Here is a 19,942-nt window from a genome sequence, read left to right on the forward strand (position 1 = left end):
AACTATCTCCTCCAGGCATTTCGCCCTCAGCTTTATAGGGCCTTACAGTCTATAATCAGGTGTTCAAGTGTTTCTATACTTGACATCTGGACACAGAATATACAGTCTGGGCTCAGTTCTCCCAACATTCTTCTGTGGCCCAGTACCTCTCTGGTCAGTAGAGTGTTCAACCATACCCTTAAGAAGAGGTTGCAATACCAAGGACAGGGGAACTTTATTTGGTACCTCGGAAGTTCATTCAATCCTCTACCTTCAAATTCCAGGTTTGATACTAGCATATATCTTAATCTCGGGGTCAAGTTGTCAATCCAGTCTTGGCATGATATTTGATGTTTAATTTCCCCAGGATTCCTCAACAAGATCTCATTTGAGTGGTCTATGTCTGCCAGCAACAAGTTGCAGGTCTTTGCCCAATCATCTAAGCAAGCCTGTCCCTCCTGATAGGCCTCAATTATCAGGATGTCAAAAGGAAGGGGGGCCTCTTTGTCTATGCATCTAGCACACACCGCCAAAGTCTTCCACTTGATCATTGAACGCATAGACTGGAGCCCCAATTCAAACCTGATCATGGCATTCGCAAGAGAGTTAGACAGTCACAGCACTCTTTCCAGAAAGAGCCCTCCATATACTCCCAGAGGTTTTTTGGCCAATTTTGAATAGTTTCAGCGCCATAAATCAAGATAGGTACTACCTTTTGTTTATAAAAGGTAACCACTAGAAGTAAGGAGAATTTCCCAAATCTTGTATGGAGAATAATCCCCTGGGCTGTACGACGCTTGCATTTCAGTTTGATGTTCTCCAGCCATTGCTTCTCACAGATGTGGAGATGTTCTCAGAATATTGGCCTTGGCTGGAGAGTCTAACTCGTACGTTCATATTCGGGTAAAGAGCCATGATTACCTCTAACAAGTCTCTCAGGCAGCCCCAGGCTATGAGCTTCCCCCATACCCTTTCTCTGCTGATGCTATCAAAGGCCTGCTCAAGGTCAATAAAAGCCACAAACGGTCTAGATTCTGACCTAAATGTTTTATTGTTTAGGATGTTTAGCAGGAACAAGTTGTGGTTAGTCTCCACTTCCTTAATGAATTCTTTCTGCCTTGGATGGAGGCGCCCACCAGCCCTTGCCCATTTAAATAGGTGCTGGAGCAAAATGGAAGAAAATAGTTTTCCCAGAGTGTCCAATAGGGCAATTGGCCTATAGTTTTTTGGATCTTCCCTAGAACCCTTCTTGTATATTGGGATTGTCAGGGCAGATTTCCAGGAGTCGGGGACCTCCCTATATTCTACAACTTGGTTGAACAATGTGAGGTAAAAATCAGCCCGCAACAAAGGGTTATGTTTAAGTGTTTCATTATTTAGACCACCCGGATTAGCTGCCCGAGATATGTTCAACTTTTCCAATTAGGGATACTATAAGATGTTTATAAAACTCAATGGCCCATTTGTAGAGACTCTCTGAGTTTTTCTTGGAAACATCGTCACCATCAAGTCCCCTCTTTGACCTGGGGGGACTATACCAGATAGTGTCAGTACCCATCGGTAGCCTTCTGGCAAAGAGCTGGGACAAATGCTTAAACTAATCAGCTACCAATACTGAGGGTAGTATGCTAGCCAATTGTAAGACCTCATTATTGTTTAAAAGGGCAGAGATATCTCTGGTATTTCTTTGGGCAACTGCTTTAAGCATTTCTTCTGCATCTTGTTGGAGGCGTATGGACCTCAAAGAAAATAGCCAATTATGCTATTGCTGTTTCCTTCTTTTTTATTTTATCGCATCATTTCTCTCCTCCGTTTCCAACCGGCTAAACTTTCTCAGATCAGCACGGTAGAATTTCATTTGTTCGAACCAGATGTTAATTATAAAAGTGGAGTTGAGTTATGCCATGTCTCAGGCCTAGGCTGTTTATGACTTGAAACTGTAGGAGTGACTCCTCATAATGCAGGAAGGCTCCCGCAATCCTAGTCAGCTGTTTCAGGCCCTCCACTATCAATGTGACTTTCATTTGAAGGATTCTAAGTCTAGTCACAGCTTTATTTACCTGTAGAATGTCAGTTCACATCCAATTCCATTTAAGTTCCAACCGGTTGTGATCACTCTGCCCCATTGACACAATCACTAATTCATATACCGTTTCCTGGATACTGTTTGATATAAAAGTAGTAGTCTAGGCAAGCGTGTTAACTACCAGGGCCCAAGTATAGTTTGCTGGTATGTCTCCTCGGGTTTGCCCATTCAACATAAAGATGTTACGTTCTTTGTTTTCACTTAACCATAATCAAGCCTTTTGCTTGAGACCAGAGTAAGTTACTTGCCCTTGTCATCAAAGCATCTTATGTTGAGATCACCACAGATAATGAAATGGTTGTTATGGGCTTTTATAGAGGCCTTGTCAATCAAAGTCATGATCATGATCATGTCTGCCATAAACACAGGTTTCCAGTATACGACCCCCATATACGACCAGCACAGACACCAAAGAGAAAACACTCTTCTCCTTTAGGGAAGTAACTGAGACAGAGGTACTGGACATCATACGGAAAAATCAAACCATCCAATTGGAAAGGCGATGTCTGCCCAGCCAATCTAGTCAAAGAGTTTGCGGACACCCTAGCCTCATTCCTGAAAACCTTAATTAATGCTTCTTTCAAAGCCAACACAATCCCTGCATGCCTTACAAACCTACACTAAACCCTAAATCACTGAACAATTATCAACCCATCACTACGGTCCCATTCCTGCTGGAAATGTTGGACAAATTTGCCTATACTCAAATCAAGCAGTTCTTGGAAGCAAATATCATCCTGGGCAAGAAGAAATCTGGGTTCCGCCCGGGCAATGGGACAGTGTCTGCCCTACTGGATCTCAAGATCCAACTCAGTGACATAATGGACAAAGGCAAGCCGGCACTCCTCCTCTTACTAGATCCGTCGGCTGCGTTTGATCTTGTTGATCATGATACCCTGTGTAAACAACTCATAAATGCTACCCACTTCTCCCCCGAAGCCACAGCATGGATCTCCTCCTTCCTTAAGGGGAGATTTATGAGGGTCTTCTTGGACCTTGCATGCAGAGCACCCACCACCATACATTGTGGTGTCCCACAAGGCTCCTGCACTGCACCTACGCTAAACACTATCTATCCACTACCTCTCTTCAATGACCTAGATGATCACAGCATAGCATACACAAACTATGCCGACGACACCCAAGTCCTACTCCCTCTCACCAGCTCCTGTGAACAGGATGCAGCAGCCCTAGCCAACATATACGCAGCCATTCAGACATGAATGGCAGCAAATGGTTTATGTCTCAACGGAGATAAAACAGAGATCCTCCTGCTAGGCACCAAAGACACGCTCAACAAACTCGACCCTCAATACAGGACGTTCAGCATTGACAATACACCTATCACTGTGCCATCAGCAGTCAAAATGCAAGGGATGTTCCTTGACTCCAATCGATCTATGAAGCGCCAAGTCAGTGCCATTGCGTCCTCTGCAGCACTTTCCACAAAAATCCTGACTCTGGTCTAGATAGGGGAAAAGTGACACGAAACTGGTTCCCACTAGATACAAGACCTTTTTTGGTTGCTCCGCAGTCACCCATGAACCAATTGTACAAAATAAATTTAATATTGAAGTTTGATTGCAAGAAAAGCACTTTTTGAATACTAACCCCACATGAGAAGCTCACGAGAGACCAAGCCCTGATCATATTGTATGAGAAAAATGGTCAATGTTTTTATGTTTGTAATTAATATTATGACCTATCATGGAGAGTGCTTAACAAGCAGAAATAAAACTAACCTGTAAGTACAAAAAAAGAACATGAAGGCGTAGTGCTTTTCTACTAATACATATGCACTGGAAATATAGTTCTGACTAGAACTGGAGGTCTGAGGGAGGGCCTGCTTCTCATTTCGCTTTCTATGACACAGATATGCCATGAACCAGTTTTCAGGACAGTGACATGTTATATTTCATGTTTTCTGGATTTGCTAATTTGTTGTTGATAAGAAAGATCTCACTAGATGTATCACTGGTCCTGTAACTCATTCTTGATAGTACTCCCACCACATGTGTCATTACCATTAGGCAGTTCTACCTGCTTACTTCAACCACTTTTTGATCTAGCCTTGCAGGTTGAGTTTTTTTATTTACTTATTTATTTGAATGGGGAGTTAACCCCCAGACCCATCTTTCCTACCCCACACCTCACCTTCACCACTTCACATCCCATAGGCCCACAAAACAGACATACATAGATATGTATGTAAGTACACCATTCGACCTACAAACAAAAATGCACCAAAACGTGGCAGAAGTAACAGTGGTTGAAGTTACCATGTAATAGGTATTTATTCACGCAGGGACATGCTCTTGTGGTCTAGTTATTTTCCAGCGTCTCTGTGGGTTTTCACTCCTCTTCTTTGGGACTGTCAGCTTTCTGGTGAATGATTAGTTGTCTGTTATAGGACAGACTTGGGGTTTGTTAGAATCGCAGCTAGCGGGAGGTTTTGGATCCCAGTAATGTACTAGTAGAGGTTACGAATTCTAACCGTGAGCTTGTTTTGGTGGGGGAGGAGGGACAGTTATGGCAAAGGTCTACTGTGGGACCTTCTTAAGGAGGCATTGGAAAGTAGCTGCTGATCCCTTGCGTGCTCTTTGTGTGTGTTAGAAATGTGTAATTCGCGGTACGAGTGTGAGAGATGAAACGGAGATGCAGGTTCATAGCAAACATTTTTCCACATTTGCTTTCTTTCCTGAACAGGAAGGATGAGATCATCAACAATCTGGAAGGTGTGGACCTTTTTAGATAGATAGTTGGCACAGCAGACCTGAGTCTTCTAGAGGCTGGGTGTTGTGGCCCAGTCCAAATGAGGGTCCTATTTATGAGAGTTTTATTGAAGAGAGAAGAGGGAAGAGTAATTTTCTAGGGAGTGAGGGCACACAGCTGATTATTCCCAAGTCAGACACAGTGGTGAACCAACAGGTTCTCTCAGAACCTCTTCCTTCCCACACTCATCAACCTCCTTAGACCATTCATCCAAGACGAACATCACTCCTGCGTCAACATCTTCTTTCTTACAAGCAATTTCCATAAATAACTCAAACATTCTCTAGTTCACCCCTTTTAAAATACATTTGCTCAACCCGCTGAACCCCAAATTCAACTCCTGTTCCAAGGTAAACTTCTGGAGAGAGCAGTAATCTCCCAACCGCAACCTTTCATCAAAAGCAAAAATGTACTTCACCGCCAACATGCCAGCTTCTATCCTGGTATAGGAACAGAGTATGTCTTACTAGCAGTGATTGATGACTTCAGAAGGCTATCAGACCACAAATGGTAGTTGTACCTTATTCCTTCTCAACCTTTTGATCGCTTTTAATATGGTCTACAATGCAATTCCATAGGTCTATTTCACCAAGCAATTATCCAAAAACGAGTGCAGGCCTGGGTCAAATCGTCCCCATCAGACCAGACTCAATCAAATGCACTACCACTTTTCGAATCATAAGACACTGTTTTAGCTTATGAAGTACTACAAGGCTCCATTCGTTCACCACTTTCCTTCAGAATCTATCAGCTCCTAACAACATCAACAACCTCTGCTTCTTTACCTATGTGCAAGACACCGAGACATTCCTTGGGCTTGCAGATGAAACCAATGAGTCGGCCACCAACTGTATCAACTGTATGAGAATGGTTTGCAAATGGATGAATGCCACGGGACAAAAGTTCAACACGGCCAAAAATGAGATTCCCTCTTTGACCTCCGACCCACTATCATGCATTCCAGTGCAAAAGGTCAGACATCTGGGAATCCACAGCTAACTTTTATTTCCAAAATCAGTTCAGTAGCAGAAAATTGTTTCTTTTTCCTCAGATCACTTCGCTATACCATCAATCTCTTCCCAATCAACCACAAAAATCACAAGCGTGAAGGCTTTCTTTTCATCTTATGTCGACTTCTACAATGGAATGTACCTGGGTCTCAAATCCACGGGCTCCAAGTAATTCACAATGCAGCTGCCGGTGTCAATCTCCATCCCCAAGATCACATCTCATCTGTCATCAGATAACTGAACTAGCTCCTCATTCACCAGACAGTCAGGTCCAAGGCCCTATACCAGAGGTCTGCAACCTGCGGCTCTTCAGATGTTTTGGACTACAACTCGCATCACCTTTCACCATTGACTATGCTGGTTAGTGATGAAGGGAGTTATAGACAAAAACATGTGAAGAACCAAAGATGACAGACCCATGCCCTATGCACCAGACAGCAGGCTACCAGGGCATCTGCCATAATTTCATCCTAGAGAACTTTCACAAACACACACCATCAAGTTCAAAGAGATCATCTAACTTTCAAATGTCTGTCCTTAAGTAAAGGTGGCCGTGCTTTCTCAGTCCAAGTCAGCATCGTCTGGAACACTCTCTGGACGTACATCCGCGATCTGCAAGACCATCTACGATTGAGGATGTGCTGAAAGCCGGGCTGTATCCACGGATGCTCTAATCTGATCACTTCCCCCTCCTTCAATCAGAACCATCTCGTGGTCACTGCCTGTGCCAAGATACCCTAGGTTGATGGTTCCACTTTAAGAATCCTAAACAAATGAATAAATAAACAAAGGGAGAACTTTCCACTAGCACCACCGAGCAAGGAAGCGGAACAAGTCAGCAGGCTAGATCAGCTGCCGAATGAGGGGATGACCGAAAAGCAGTCCTCGTACTCACCCCATACAAGGATGCATGGAGAAAAGCACATGCTTCACAAGCAGAGAAGCCTACGTATAGAAGCAGCAGTCAACCTTCATTTGAAGGAATTCATTTTTCCTTAAAAGCAGGCACGACTACTTTAAGCGAAGAAGGGACAATTTACATTACTAAACCAAGCAATACGGGATTATTTTATATCATAAATGTAATGTATGCTTAGCACCCTATCCATGTCCTGTTCTTGTGTTAAGCATAAGTCAGTGCAGAATATAGCCACGTTTCTGTTTATATAAATTCACAGGGCAGAGTTCCCAGCACTCTCTCTTTCGAGGTAGCCTAGCAATACAAACCCTGCAAATAATCAGAAAGGCCAAAGCCCAAGGAACATTATCACCTGTACTCATTCTAAGACATAATAATAATTGGTTATTTATAACATGCTTAATACCCAGAGGTTTCTAAGCGCGGATCCAGGTATCGAACCTGTGTTTCTCTATGTCGTCTTGCTTCCAAGGAGAGCAAATATAACAATTGCAATCTTCATTAAGGAGTGGTCCGAGTGCCCTCTCTGATATGCATGGAGAAGTCTCCCATACCCATACCCCCACACCAAATAATTGACAACATGACTGTCCCATTTGAAGAGCCGCCATGCATAGGGGCTGTTGGGTGGTCTTGGCAGAGCCTCCAGAGGGACCTTGGCACCCAGGGCACGCAGGTGATGTACTTACTGGACTAATGGGAGGTGGAATAGACTACAATATATAAGCACTGCTAGGCGCTTGGTTAGAGAGTCAAGTCAGCTTAATTTAAATGACCAATGAGTAGGATGAAGGAGAAAGTGAAGTTAACATCCCTACATGTTTTCCCAAGACTAGCCCATCATTGCTGCCCGCAGCGATCTGTATTTGGCTCAGTCTTCCCCCGTGTTGCTCATGGCCCTTTGCTTTTAACACGCCCTGAGGTATGCGTGCTGCTGGGTTTCCCTGTCCTTCAAGTTGGAACCCATGTCCTTTCCCTGACACAGGGCTAATTTTGGCGGAGACTGTATATTGCATTAACATGAATCCCTGTGGATTACGCAGGTGCAAAAATCAGAAGGACTCTCTAGGGACTCCAGCATCTGCACCTGCATGAACATTCAATACAGGTGGCGTTGCTTGCACAGAGTGACAGGGCGAGGTGGCAGGGGACGCTACGGACTGCCCTAGTTCTTTATAGCAAATCTAGGAAAATCACGTGATTCGTAATGTACTGACATAGATTATGACTCTACCATTAGAGCCCGCAACGGTCCATAGAATTACATATGATAAGGTCTAAAGCCCCAAAATACAGTGCATGGTGGGAGAATAAAAAAAGTGTCACAGGCATTTCACAATTTAAGTTAGCGCACAGTATAGAAGTTATAAGCAACTAACCTTTTTCATAATAGCTCCCTGGAAGGGATTCCTCTGGTTTATTCTCTGCTCTGTGTGTTTAGAGTAATGCTCGCACATTCACTATAATGATCCCAGCAAACGCGTAATGGAAGAGGGATATTCCATCACACCTCTTTTTGTAGACCCGTCTCCACGCACCAGGACGAGGTGGGGGGGGGGGAGCTACAGTGCGTTAAAAAAAATCGAATGAGGCTCAGCAAAGTACATCTGCACTGGAATGGTCACTAGAGCAGTGAGGAACTCACACAAAATCAAAGGGGGGGGGAGTACTGTGCCCAGTCTCCTGCTACATCTGAAAGGTAATACCTAGACACCAGGAAGCCAGGGTAGCTTTTAGATCAGTACAGGGATTTGTAATTGTAATTGGTTATTTATAACACGCTTAATACTCAGAGATTTCTAAGCACGGACCGGGGATCAAACCTGTGTTGCTCCACATTGTCCTTGAGCTATCCTCCCGAGATACTCATATGGCGTGAATCAACTGTCTCCCTCTACAAACGTCTTCAACTGCGATAACCAGGCAGAACATCAGGTCTACCGTGTGTTCTGCTTTATCTGTGACCTGTGCCATTTGCTTGCAGTCCAGGTTCTGCTGCCTACAGATGAAGTCTTGGGGTGGTTTGCTTGTCGGTTCCTATCTTAGGATAACAATGTCTGCTGAGTTGCGGCACTACCCCGTGATTTACTCTTCACATTTCTTCACATGGTTTCATATCCATGTATGGGCCTCATGTCCAGGGAGGGATGTGGTTAATTTGTCTGTGAACCCTGATTCTGTGATACAAGTAGGGGTAAGATATGCTATTTGATTGTCTTGCAAATTTTAGAGGCATTAATGAAGAGCAATCTCCTGTTGATCAGACCAATGGACAGTCTTGTTTTCGAAAGGTAATTTTGGGGGAGATAATAAAGTTTTGTTTGTTTTTTCTTTTTGGCAACGAGCGCTAGTCAGTAAGACTACGCATTAATTCAGGACCGGATGTGAAGTCCTGTGACCAGCGGCTCGTGTTGCATCAAAGGTGTGAGGTTTAGTGGGCTTAATCGAGTGAAAGTGGTTGTCTGGCTCTTTCTATGGTGGCCTAGCATCTGGATGTTTTGCACCTGGGCATGCTATGGGAGGGGTTATTGATTTGCAGTTTGAGTGTGAGATTGGTTTGTTACTTGCTGAGGAAGAGTTGACTAAACAAATAGATTTTGTCTCAACTGCACAGAGGGCCATGACCTCACCACACCCAATCAGAGCACCTCCATGTTTGTAATTGTTGCGAAGACGCTCTGGACACAGGTAAGTCTCCACGATAAGTATTTATTAGGATAACAGGAGAGAAAGACCCCCCACAACAACAGAGGACCCCTCTACTCCAACAAGTAGCTTCAACTGACAAACTGTAGAACTTTTGCAGCGTCTTCGCAACAATGGCGACGAGGATGGGATGACAGGAGACCTCCTGCGACTAATCTGCCTGCACGTCACTCCGCTGCACAAAAGTAGAGTCGCTACTACGCTTTTGGGCAGCGGAGCGACGTGCAGGCAGATTAGTCGCAGGAGGTCTCCTGTCATCCCATCCTCGTCGCCATTGTTGCGAAGACGCTCTGGACACAGGTAAGTCTTTACGATAAGTATTTATTAGGATAACAGGAGAGAAAGACCCCCCACAACAACAGAGGACCCCTCTACTCCAACAAGTAGCTTCAACTGACAAACTGTAGAACTTTAAGAACAACATGATATGATATGATATGATATGGCATTTGTAACGCGCCTATACACAAGTGTTTCAAGGCGCGACGAGGCAGGGAGGGGGGAACAGGGGGGAAGACAGACAACGATCCTACTAGGCCAGGTGTCATTCAGATCGCGCAAGTGCAGGGGTAGGGGGAAGGGAAAAGTGCAAGGGGAAGGGGAGAGGGGGAAGTGCTGAACAGGGTAAGTAGAATAAAAAATAAATAATAAATAGGGCCAGCTGGTGGCAAGTGCAAGGTAAGTGCAGACAAGTGCTGGGAGGGGGGGGCTGTAAGGGATGCAGAGACAGTCCCGCAGTGCTGGGGTTGCCAGGGAGGCAGTGCAAGTGGAGAGTGGCTGGGCCAAGGACCGAGGTCGGTGAGAGTGGCCCAGGTGCAGTTTCAGTGAAGAATTAGCTGGGGAGAGGGAGAGAGAAAGCAGAAGCAAAGAGGAAGGTTTTGAGGTGCTTCCGGAACCGAAGATGGTTCTCCTCAAGTTTCAGGGAGGCAGGAAGGCTGTTCCAGAGGGAGGCCCCTGCCGCAGAGAGAAATCTACCCCCAGCTCGTTGCTTCGAGAAGCGGCTGACCCTGAGGGAGTTGGAGGCAGATGAGCGAAGGGCTCGGGAAGGAAGATATTTAGGAAGAGAGAGTTGAAGGTATTTAGGCCCCAGGCCCCAGAAGGCCTTGTGGACAATGCAGAGGGTTTTGAACTTAATCCTCGCAGCCACAGGGAGCCAGTGTAGAGATTTCAGTCCTGGAGAGATACGGTCCCTGGGCTTGAGGCCAAGGACAAGTCTCGCAGTCCTGTTCTGGATGAGTTGCAGAGGGCGGAGAGTAGAGGCAGGCAGATTAAGATAGAGGCTGTTACAGTAGTCCAGCTTCGAGAGAACCAGGGCTCTGGAGACCGTGAGCTTCTGGGGGAAGGAGAGGAAGGGAAGAATACCTCTGAGGAGGTGCAGCTGGTAGTGAGACTTCTTAGAGACGTCATTAATATGAGGAGAGAAGGAGAGTGTGGAGTCGAAGATGACCCCGAGGTTTTTTGCCTTGCAAGTAGGAGCAGGAAGCGGGCCAAGAGAGGCTGGCCAGAGCGCTGCAGGGAAGGAGGAAGTGGGTGTGCCGATGAGTAGAATCTCAGTCTTACTGGCATTAAGGCAGAGGTCATTAGCGGCACACCATTCCTGGATAGCAGACAGACAGTCGGAGATGAGGGAAGGAGAGGAGGAGGCCGAGGGTAGCCTGAAAATGAGCTGGGTATCATCCGCATAGCACTGAAAGTTGGGGCAGAGAGTGGCGATGCGGTGGGCAAGGAGTGCCAGACATAAACACATACAGGTTCTGTGACCTCACCAGAACCTGAACCAATAAACATTCCATGGCATAGCTTCCCATACCACAGTGTCCATAGGTAATGAACATCATAACACATCCATGGCATAGCTTCCCATACCACAGTGTCCATAGGTAATGAACATCATAACACATCCATGGCATAGCTTCCCATACCACAATGTCCATAGGTAATGAACATCATAACACATCCATGGCATAGCTTCCCATACCACAATGTCCATAGTTAATGAACATCATAACACATCCATGGCATAGCTTCCCATACCACAATGTCCATAGGTAATCGACATCATAACACATCCACGGCATAGCTTCCCATACCACAGTGTCCATAGGTAATGAACGTCATAACACTCATGCTCCCCGCAGCAAGTTCTTCTTCCTCTTCTTTGCTGCTCACTAGAAGGGGATGAGTAGTGTGCCTTTCTAAGCATTCAATTGCATGTTTGCGAATTCCCGTCAGGTGTTCATCTGGCCAGATGATGTCCAGCGTTTTGCCTAAGGCTCCTTCTGGCCCAACCAAGGTCAAAAAGAGGTACTTTGATTCTTTCCCTTATGCTCTTCCTCAATGTGAACAGCAAAGAGAAGCGGCAGCGGAAAAAGGGCTTCACACATTAAATGCAACTTCCACTACAGATCTGGCAGGCAGACTGGCCCACTTCTTTCAAACATGGAGATCCGAGCTACACAGTGCCATCAGCTGGATGTGGCATTCTAAACAATCCAAGGTTATCAAATGGAATTCTATTCCTCCACCAGTTCTCTGTGCCTTCACCAGAAAATCAGCCTTTCATAGATACAGAGATCGATCGTCAGGCTAGTGGCCAAGGGTTCAGAGGCGCTAGGGACAAGGCTTAGCAAGAGGGGTTCTTGTAATGCAGGCACACAAGGAGTTCACCGAGTAGTGAAGTTGTCTCACAGTTCGCGGACACTTCAAAGGGGAGTCATTTGCTTTCGGAGAGATTCCCTGGTGGACCTGGATTTGGAGGATTTGTGCATCTAGTCATTCCAATATGGCTCCTGCATATCAAAGGCAGGACCATTGATTGGTTAGCCGGCGCCAACTGTAACATCCAGATCCTCAACAACTCCCCATGCTTATGGTCTGACCATCACATCATAATGTTTAACATCGAAGCTACCCCGCGAGCTCCAACGCCTATAGCCCCAGCACTCCCCACCCGCAACAAAAAAAATATAACAAAGGAACAACTCCTCCCTCTGTTACTCCCATCCCTTAATGCGGCAACTAACTCTTGTTCTGATCCCACCTCCCTAGCAGATACCTATAATCAAACTATGCTCATGGCTATTGATACTATAGCACCAATCAAACCTAGGAAGGCCAAACCGCGAGCACATCTTAACTCATGGTTCACTCCTCAGCTAAGAATCCTCCGCAAAGCTAAACGCTGTGCGGAAAATCGCTGGAAAAGCCACCCATCTGATGAACACAAAGATGGCTTCCTCCTCGCCTCCCTTACTTATAAAGATGCCATCATCACTGCTAAAAAAGAATCGCTCAACAACCACATCCTACAAGCTGACTCTAACTCCAAGGAACTTTTTAGAATCCTAAAAGAGCTCGAAACCCCAGTCTCCCCTCCTGACACATGCACGAAAGACAGCAATTGGTGTGCTAACATTCAAGCAGCACTACTTAACAAAATCTCTATGCTTCAATCCAAAATCAAAGAAAAGCAAAACAGCCTGAAGCGCGAGGACCGCTCATCCTCCCGTACCAAGCCCACCCCCTCCAACACTGCTATCACCAAACCCTTCACCTTCTCACCGCTTACTGTCACTGAGGTAGAAAACATTATCCTGAGGATTAAACCGTCTAACTGCCAAGGTGACCCGTGCCCTGCTCCTATCATTAAGGATTCTGCCCATGATTTAGCTCCATTCATCACAGCCTTCATCAACTCCTCCTTTAAAACAGGTATTGTCCAGGACAACCTTAAGGACGCCTGGGTGATCCCGCTACTAAAAAAACCTTCTCTAGACCCAAATATACCCACAAACTTCCGACCTATCACTACAGTACCATTTCTGCTTAAGATACTGGACCGCGCAGCTTACCTGCAGATCCAAAACTACCTCAAATCAAACAATCTGTTGGGCCTACGTCAATCCGGATTTCGGCCCAGACATGGGACTGAAACGGCTCTACTAGACCTAAAAACTCAGATCGAAGTACTAAAGGACAATGGCAAACTTGCAATGCTTTTACTCCTCGACCTCTCTGCCACATTTGATTTGGTTAACCACCAAATCCTTTGCAGACACCTCCACTCGGCTGCCAACTTCTCAACGTCCGCTGCGGCCTGGATCAAATCCTTCTTGAGCAACAGATCCATGAGGGTCTTTGCACCCTCAGCAGTGGCGGATCCTTCCCATATTCATTGCGGCGTACCTCAGGGTTCCTGCGTGTCACCGACACTTTACAATATCTTTACGAAACCACTCTTTGATGTGCTTGATTATCTGGGTGTCTCCTACACCAATTATGCGGACGACACCCAGATACTCATTCCCATCTCAGGTGATTATCTGGCAGACACCAAGGCCCTCAATGACGTCTACCTGGTTATCCAAGCTTGGATGGCCCAGCACCAGCTATGTCTGAACGACGATAAGACGGAGCTCCTTATCTTGGGTACCTCACAACGCCTGAGCAAACTCGAGCCATCTTATCAGTCGTTCACCATAGACGGCAATACCATACGTGTCTCGAAAGAAACCAAAACATTAGGCTTTTACCTAGACTCGACCCTATCCCTATCGAGACAAACAAATGCAGTTAGGTCTACCTCCGCCTACACGTGCAAACTTATTTCTGCCTGCAGACCATTTCTTACTACCCCCAACAGTGTCACACTGGCCAGAACACTTATCATGGCAAAAATTGATTACTGCAGTGCTCTTTATTTAGGCACCAGCCAAGAGAACCTTTCCAAACTCCAAACCACCCAGAACAATGCCATTCGAGCGGCCCTGAGCATCCCTCGCAACCATCACATCTCAGACGCCAGAACCAGCCTAAAGTGGCTACCGGTGAAGCAGAGAATTTCCCTAAAAACGCTTGCCCTCATGCACAAATGCTTAGCCAACAAGGCCCCGATCTATCTATGTAGTCGGCTTTCGCGCCACTCTACTACCCGACCTCTAAGAACTGTTCAGACTCACTGCCTAACTATCCCCAGGTTTAAGCTTCAGAAAGCGGGAGGCACCAGCTTCCCTGTCCTAGCTTCTAAACTCTGGAACTCCCTCCCTACTACTATCAGAGCCGAAGTTTCCTTCAACACCTTCAAGACTAAAACCAAATCTTGGCTCTTTGACCAGCATTAAGACATGCCCGACACCTCTGTCTTATTTTCCCTGGCCTGCCCCCCTTGACTCCATTTCTGGCCTGCTAATTCTGCTAACGATTTTGCTCACACTAGGATACCTCCTCAGTTAATCCTAGTGCATTGTAAACTATGTAATATATGTAATTAATATGATTGTTATTTACTGGTATTGTTTAAATTTTTGTGATGTAACCTCCTTGCCTGTATGTCTGTCCTTGCAACTGTTGTACAAATTGCGCCCTGATGCCCCCGGGCCTGATGGTCTGCGCGTTATAAATAAACAAATACAAATACAAATACAAATCAGACACTCCTTTATGGGCAGTTGTTCTTCTCTCCTGTCCAGTCCATCATCGGCTGCTTGTTTTTTTTAAAGTTCCTGAAACTGGCCATTTACTAATGACAACATCTTTCCTTCATAGTGGAAGTGGAGGCGTGCTATTCCTGGGTCTATTAAAAAAGGTGGAGGCGTTGTCAATGTGTTGTTTGATGCTGCATTTCCCAGAACCCTTCACTACTCCAGGGCTCACCGAAGTTTAAATGTAAGTACGTTCTCAAACATGGCACTTGCTCTCAAAGCCTATCGTTCCAGGAGGATAGCTCAGTGGCAACGTGCTCGCCTTGGAAGCAAGACGACATGAAGCAACACAGGTTCGATGCCCGGGTCCTCGCTTATAAACCTCTGGGTATGTAAGCGCGTTATATATATATGCAACTAAGACAACAACAAAAAAAACAAAAAAATTCTGTAACAGCGCCTTGATGCCCCCAGGCTGTGTGAGCGCTTTAAGAATGAAAATAAAATAAAAAAATAAGAATGAATTGCCTTGATATTTTGACACGAATGCCACATGGGGTGAATTGATGTGTACTTTCCAGGCTGAGGAACATCTCCATGTTGAGATCCATCCACCAAGTTGGAGGGGGAAGATCAAAGGGCTTGGCAGATTAGCTGGGGTCTCTGGATTTTTTGGCGGGCACGTTACCGTTGCGCTTAAATCCATGGATGCTCAGCAGTGCTTGCCACTTTTCAGAATCTATGTGGGTGCTTCCAGGTCCCTCACATCCCATTGGACAGAGGACTTGTTTCTCCAGTTGGACTTCCGATTCATAGCCGGTCACTCCTAATGCACTCCTTCACGTTTGATGAAGCCTGGGACTACGAGGCCGTAACTAATGCCAGCATTGCTAGCACTGTTTAGAGCCTCTCGGGGGTGGCTCTGGGACTTATCAAAGCTGCTTAGAATTGTCCCAGATTTCTCCAGGCAGTTCCTGATTTACTGATGGAGCCAGCATGACATTGTCAGAATGTACTGTTACAGTGTCACCTCCGTGCAACTTAATGAAAGATTTCCAGGTGCCCTGGTCACTTTCAGTCCTTTCAGAGGACTAATCACATGCAACGAAACCCGTCTGGGCACCATCAAGGCAGTCCAAGTGCAAATCCTCATGATCAGGTGGCGTTGGTTGGTGCTTCCACGGGAAAAACCATTGCTTAGCTGCACCCCCCAGGAGCAGGATACACTTTTGGTTTCATCATTTGCTGAAGAGTCAATAGGATCCGATCTGCCGTTTCAGTCGCCGAAGGAGCTCTGTCAGCTGACATATTTAGGTTTGAAGGTTTTGTAGTCAGTGTATATGTAATAAGGAGTGGTGGGTTGCTAGAGGAGTAGTTCAAGTGGGGTTGTGCCCTAGCACTATTTAGTAACACGAAAAGGCAGTGTGGGGGGCTACTAGCCCTGTTGTTGTGTGCCAGCTGGCCTTATGTAAAGTGCTGAGGAATATGACTTGTCTCTAACTGGGACCTCGAGGGCAGTGGCGGACCAGAGTGGTTGAATCGTGACTCAGATCTTCAACAACACCTTGAGTATTAGGGTGTAAAACTGAGTACTGGATGATCTATTATTAATAATTAGTACCCGGCGAGGGTGCAATCAGAATGAAAGAGCCATTCTGATTGGCCCTCGCTGAGTCATTACCAGGCCGGGAATCCCTCTGTTGGGATTCCACAGCCTTTGACCCCGGCGGGGGATATGGCAGCCCCTCAGCCAATGAGCATGCTCGAAGCGGGGGCCATCCATGCTCCGAGGCTCCCCACGCCTGAGAGGCTACCCCCCTCCCCGCCAGGGACTGAGGTAAGGCTTTTCTTTTCTCCCCTTTCCTCCCTCCTCCCACCTCCCTGCCCTCCCCACCCCACTTACCTTCTATCCCTTGGTCCCCGGTGGGGGACGATGCCAGCCTCCAGCCGTGTGGAGACTCGGAGCGGGGCCATCCCCGCTCCGAGCCTCCACACTGCTGGAGGCTTCCATTGTCCCCCGCCGGGGAACCAGGTACTTTTTTTTCTTTTTCTTTTTTCCCCTTTCCCTCCCTTCCGCCCTCCCACCCAGACTTACCTTCTTTTTTTTTCTGGAGAGGACGCGCTGGAAACGCTTCTGTTTCCAGCGCGTCCGCTCCCGATGGCCACAATGAAAAACCCTGTTTTCCCTTTCCCGGCGGCCATTTTCTTTGTCGTTTTTATTTTCTTCGAAACGCTGCAGCATTTCTGGACAAAAAAAAGCTTTTAGTACCCCGGTCACGCAGTTTTTGCGGGCTGGGTTACTAATAGCTATATGCCCCTTGCGGCGGGGGCATTACCGACTCTGCCCCCGCCGCTCGGGTCATATTGCTTTATACAAGGACAGAGGAGATAGAGACATGCCTATCTCTTGGACTGTCCCTAGGTGGCGCTGATGTGCTGCTTAACTAATAGTGGATAGAGAATCGGAAAAAGTAAATTGATTAATTTACTGTATTCAGTTGCAGTACCAATTTGTATCTCGTATCTGCATTTAAAGGACCACGATAACCAGTTTGGTGCCTTACTCATATGGAACATTAAAAATTATTTTGTTGGGTTGCTGTTCAGTATTGTGCGTCCATTGGAAGAGAGGTTCACATGTTTCTTCAACCTGCTGCCGTTGGATCGGAGGGGGGGGGGAGGGGGGGAGTTCAGATTCTTCTTCAACGTATGTCTGATGGGTGAGAGGCTCAGATTCTTCTTCAACTGGCGTCTGATGGGTGAGGGGCTCAGATTCTTCTTCAACTGGATTCTGATGGGTGAGAGGCTCAAATTCTTATTCAACTGGCGTCTGATGGGTGAGAGGCTCAGATTCTTCTTCAACTGGAGTCTGATGGGTGAGAGGCTCAAATTCTTCTTCAACTGGCGTCTGATGGGTACGAGGCGTCTTGAAGGAAGCTGAAGTCTTCCTTTGGAATGCCTTCTGCTTGTGTTGCCTTGGCAGCAAAACAATATTGGCCTAATGAAATGTTGAGGGTTAGTCGGAAAGCGGGCGATTGCACTAAAAGTACACTTTCACATCGTTTTATCCTAAAAACAAGCTAAACCTTTCTTGTAATATGATGGGCACCCTTAAATCTTCAAAATAGGAGCCCCCCGGCTTCTCAACAGAATACCTACTCCCCTTCCCTAACGTGAGAGGAGGTTCAGAATCTATTAAACACAGGAAGGTGAGTATCATGCCAGCCCCCACCATTAACAAGGCATTTTTTAACTGCAGGATTTCACAACAAAGTGGGCGAAGAGCCGGAAAAAGGCTCGGTATCAATGACATGGGAAGTTTTAAGTTTCAGCTTACTTGCTGGTGAACGCTCAAGGCTTTAGGTGAGCACTCAAAGAGAAGGGAGGAGAGTTTCCGATCAGAGGTTGCCTTCCTGCTGCGCAGAGGACATGAGCCTCTGTGTGGTCTAGATAAAATAGATTGGTGTATATTCCTTACTAGTAGTGAGTTTAGTTGAGAGGTCAATGCGCAATGCGCACCTGTGTGTCTTTAATAGAATCTAAACCACCTCCCGCGCGTTTCGCGTTGTATTATCCATCACACGAACTGATCGAGTGTCTCCGTCTGCTTTGGCGCTGCTGCTGTAAAACACATACAAGAACAGCCCCAAGGAGCAGATCAGCACACTGCGGTGCTCAGCCGGTCCCCGTTTCTCCTTTGCATTCTGGGACCTCCAGCTATGGATTTAGTACGGAAAGAAACACAACTTCAAGTAGCACAATGGAAAGAAAGAAGCCGGTGTGGCTCCCAGGATCCCACGGGGCAGTCACTCACCGGTCAGCAGCGTGAAGTGGCAGGGGCTGGTTATGGTGATGAAGGCCGGGGTCAGGTACTCGGCCTTCACCCCCTCGCGGGCCATGGCATCGAGGTTCGGCGTGTACACGTCCTGGTCGTAGTTCCAGCGGAAGCCGTCAAAGGACACGAGCAGAAGCTTGTGGGCTCCGGCGCGGCTGGACGAGGGCGCGCAGGTGCCCGATGCCAGCAGGGTGGCCAGGAGCCCCGCGGAGGCCACCAGCAGCAGCATTGTGGCCGCTGTTCACGGGAGCGGCTCTCTCGGAGCTGCTGGAGCGCGGAGGGCGGTGGAGAAACTTTACTGGCCTTCTTATCCCCCGGCCATCTTTATACAGGTCGTTGAGCCTCTTATCAGAAGACACATGTATTTTCCTCTTCCTCTCAATCGCGAACTAGTTTTGCAGTTTGAACTATGACCAGAGGTTGGCTGGGCCAAAGAAAAACGGAGCGATTTCTCATCAAGCCAGTGCCTCTGAAAGGCTGCTAGGGCAGGGTCAGAGTCAGTCGCAAGTCACAGCATTCCCTAATTTTCTAGCTGTGGAAGTCCCACCAATCAGGTTCCACTTTATGGGACTCGTTCTGAGCCCCTGGGGTCGGATAGTATTGAAAGAGAGCGATCAGTACCGCATCCTGTGATTGGGCAGCTCTCTGGGTCAGATGGGATCAGAGTTTCACTGAATGCGTGCGTTAGCTGCAGTCTACCCTGCATTAATGCAGTGAACCCGTTGAGATGCCTGCAGCGAGCAGCATGTGTTGCAGCCGCCCTTTTCTGCATTGGCTCTGCGGTGGATAAAGTCATGTGCGGGTCCTGCTGCTTCAGGAATGATGGCAAAGCTGATCACATTCCTCCAAATATTCCTATCAAAGATTGCAGCTCCTCTGGGAGTAGAGCACAGAGTACAGCGGGAGGGGGCGTCGGGGGCGGTGTGTTCCGCAAGGTTGAGTGTGTGAAGCCCCTGGCAGCCCCAGAGCTCACCAAAGAGATACCTGCTGCATACCGCTACTCTTACACTTGAAAACAAGTCAGAATTCACCGAGTCATGATATGATTGGATGGTTTATTTATATAGCGCCTATACACAATGGGCCACATTACGCGGTAGGAGGTAGCCATGGCGCTATTAGCGCCATGGCTACCCCCTTACCGCATTCCGGGTCCGTGTTCCCGGATTAGGGACTTACCGGATCATTCCGACCTTGGAGGACCCGTAAAGTCCC

The 19,942-nt window shown here is 46.9% G+C and overlaps 1 protein-coding gene across 1 annotated transcript in view; it reads right to left on the bottom strand.

Moving 5' to 3' along the window:
• The window catches only part of ENPP7 (ectonucleotide pyrophosphatase/phosphodiesterase 7), a 104,229-nt gene extending 85,273 nt beyond the window's left edge, over window positions 1–18,956 (bottom strand). The window contains exon 1 of the mRNA XM_069655205.1: window positions 18,707–18,956. Within this exon, the coding sequence (XP_069511306.1) occupies window positions 18,707–18,956 (250 nt within the window). The remainder of the gene's footprint in view (window positions 1–18,706) is intronic.
• Between the last annotated feature and the right edge of the window lie 986 nt (window positions 18,957–19,942).

This window comes from Ambystoma mexicanum, chromosome 3q (genome assembly GCF_040938575.1).
Source record: "Ambystoma mexicanum isolate Mex_15411 chromosome 3q, UKY_AmexF1_1, whole genome shotgun sequence".
Taxonomy (NCBI): Eukaryota; Metazoa; Chordata; class Amphibia; order Caudata; family Ambystomatidae; genus Ambystoma; species Ambystoma mexicanum.